The 2,743-nt window shown below is 53.6% G+C and overlaps 1 protein-coding gene across 1 annotated transcript; it reads right to left on the bottom strand.

Annotated features, from left to right (window-relative positions):
* Nucleotides 1-1,138: 1,138 nt before the first annotated feature.
* Nucleotides 1,139-1,905, bottom strand: LOC123416114. Its single transcript, XM_045106779.1, has one exon. The coding sequence runs from the start codon at nucleotides 1,801-1,803 to the stop codon at nucleotides 1,345-1,347; it is 459 nt and encodes a 152-aa protein (XP_044962714.1). The 5' UTR covers nucleotides 1,804-1,905; the 3' UTR covers nucleotides 1,139-1,344.
* Between the last annotated feature and the right edge of the window lie 838 nt (nucleotides 1,906-2,743).

Here is a 2,743-nt window from a genome sequence, read left to right as displayed (position 1 = left end):
CTCCACTCTGCACGAGACGACCCCCTAGTCGACAGATCCGGTCTGGTCGAATTCGGATCCACTCGAGGCCATGCCGGAAAAGGCCTGAGATCGTCGGTGAACTTCATGGCGGATGGGAGTGAAGGGTAGTGGAGTGAAGTGGCTAGGGTTTGATCCGACCAACGGATGAAGATGAATATATGTGGGATTGATGCGGGCTAGTGTGGGCCAGGCGGGCGTGCCCGGTTGCGCCCGGGCTCCCCATATCCATCCATTATTTGGACTGAAAATGAGGGTTGCGAGCCAGCCCACACGTTTGTGACCGGTCTGAGAGATCCATTTGAATCGACTTTTTTATGACCGGTGAGTGACTGGACGGCCTGTCCGAACGTTTGACGAGGGTTTAAAGGGTCCGGCTATAGACGCTCTAAGTTAACAAAAATGCAGGAGTGAGAGAGAGGACGATTGTGCCAAGTTAACAAAAATGCACGAGCGGGATGCAGCTTGGTACGTAACGATCTCTGCGATAGCGAACCACTTGAATTTCGTCTGTAAGTACGTAGTACTACTAGGTATGAAGTGCACCTTTCAACACAAGCAAAAAAGGTATGGAGTGCAGATTGTGTACTTGCCAAGCACGCGTTGGCCGTGGGACACATTTGGCTCTGTCTGAGCTTCTAGATCGACATCGCTGCACCGCACGTCTTATATCGCACAAACAGCCGCCGCCCCCGAAAGGCACTCGGGCCCCGCGGACGCACGTAACCTGCCTGTGTCCCGCGCGCCGGTCGTGTCCTGTGCGCGCAAAAGCCCTATCGTACTACCCCAACAAACTGAAACGTACAACAGAGTTTGGTGGCATGGAGCACAAGAGACTTCCAAAAGGGAAATTGGTGCCTAGCCGTGATAGCCAGTACGTAGAATCCAAAAATCGGAGCGCGTCACGTTCACCGGCCCCGCCGCTGCTGCGCGCCGATCCGCCCCGCTCCGGCTTGACGTGACGTCGGGAACCGGTTGGATCATAGATTCCGTGGTCATGTAATGTAATTGTGTGACGTCGCTGTCTGTCGCCGGTAGCCACGAACGGCGCCGGAGTGCCACACACGACACGAGTACAACGCAAAGGCACGTATCGAAAACTGGTGGAGATCGTTTGGGGTTTGGAGTTTGGAGCTTCAATGTTCATATATATTGGCAAAAGTCATCCTCTCCATACATGCATGCAAGCGGGCGATTCGATTCCATTTCGTTTTTATTTTTGGCGACCTGCGGAAATGGGCTGGCTAGTACTATTAATTGGCACGCAAAACTGCTTGGGTGGTTGCTACGAAATGAATTTTACTGGTAAATTGCGACGGAATCACGTCAGGTCTCGAGGAAGCCGGTCATGCGGAGCACGGCGGTGCGGACGGAGCGGAGGTCGCGGCCCTTGAGCGTGCGCCCCTGCCCCACGCACACCGACCTCTCCTCCTCCGACGCGCACCGCCGCCGGGCCACCATCTCGTGCGGCGCCACGAACGTCGACGCCGTCCCGTCGTCGCTGTGGTACCTCCGCGCCCACGAGCCCTGGTACATGGTGGCCGCGGGCCTTATCATCACGGGGATGCCCATCGGGGCCGACGAGGAGCACGCCGGACGACGCGCCGCGTCGGTCTGGCCGGGCGGCTTGATCGCGGATGACCCACGCTGCTGCTGGTGGCGGTCGCCGGCACGATCTGCGTCGCCGGGGTGGTCCGGCCACAGGACGTCGGCTTCGTCGAACTCCTCCATGGCCGGCCGCCGCACAAGATCGCCGGGGTGGTACGTATGAGAAGATGAGCGCATATACCCGCGGGTTGTTGGTGAGGGTGGTTGGAGGTCGATCTGCAGGGGGGCGAGGCGACGGATATATAGGACGAGGAATCCAAGGGGTTATTATTGAAGTTGATGACAGTGTGAGCACACTTGCGAGTAACCATGGCGTGGCGTCACGCGCGAGGGCGTGCGTGTGTGCGTGCATGCATGCGTGCGTGAGACGATGGATGGTGCGCCGCCGGTTTCCAGCTGCGTGTGCGCGGTTCCTCGCTTTCGTAGCGGTGGGGATTAAGGCTCGGAAGGCGGCCGGCCGGCGCCTACTTGACACCGACTGCAAGCAGTGTATGTATTTTTACAACTTCGTTCATAACATATTAGAAGTTCTAAACTTGATCCAGGATACATATCAAATCCAATGTTGCACAAAAAAGGTTGTTGCCGCTGATATATACTACCTCCGTCCGAAAATACTTGTCCTAGAGATGAATGTATCTAGACTTATTTTAATTATAGATACTTTCATTATATGTATTTTTAGGACAATTACTTTTGGACGGAGGGAGTATTACATAAACACATATTGATGCAAGGCTTTAGTGGATTCAAGCTAACATGTACGTAGTACTAGAGACAAGATCCTCGAGCTTCTGCCTAAACCGGCCCAAATTGGCCGAGAGCCCGAGACGCGTTGTTCCTGTTAAAAAATCTTTTCACAAAGAAAACTAACGAGGACCTTGATGTAATTACTATATTAACAGAGGGCCCCTGGTAATAAAACCTCTATAACTTTTTGCTCACAACTCCGACCGAGGTGATTACAAAGCCTAGATTCATCTTCCGAAGAGCCCGATCCAATGCTGGTGGTGGTGGTTTCATATCCATCTAATTATTAATTTTGGTAGCTTATATTCATTTGCATGAATGTCATCCTTCCGTGAAGAGGACTTTTTCAGAGTTTCTAGCCATGGAT

The sequence above is a fragment of the Hordeum vulgare genome, chromosome 1H (genome assembly GCF_904849725.1).
Source record: "Hordeum vulgare subsp. vulgare chromosome 1H, MorexV3_pseudomolecules_assembly, whole genome shotgun sequence".
NCBI classification, from domain to species: Eukaryota; Viridiplantae; Streptophyta; class Magnoliopsida; order Poales; family Poaceae; genus Hordeum; species Hordeum vulgare.
Note: the sequence above shows the minus strand (reverse complement) of the source record. Positions and strands in the feature narration are given on the sequence as shown.

What these genes read in the sequence shown, in the direction of transcription:
- LOC123416114 (XM_045106779.1), bottom strand. Translation starts at nt 1,803, where the DNA reads ATGCGCTCATCTTCTCATACGTACCACCCCGGCGATCTTGTGCGGCGG.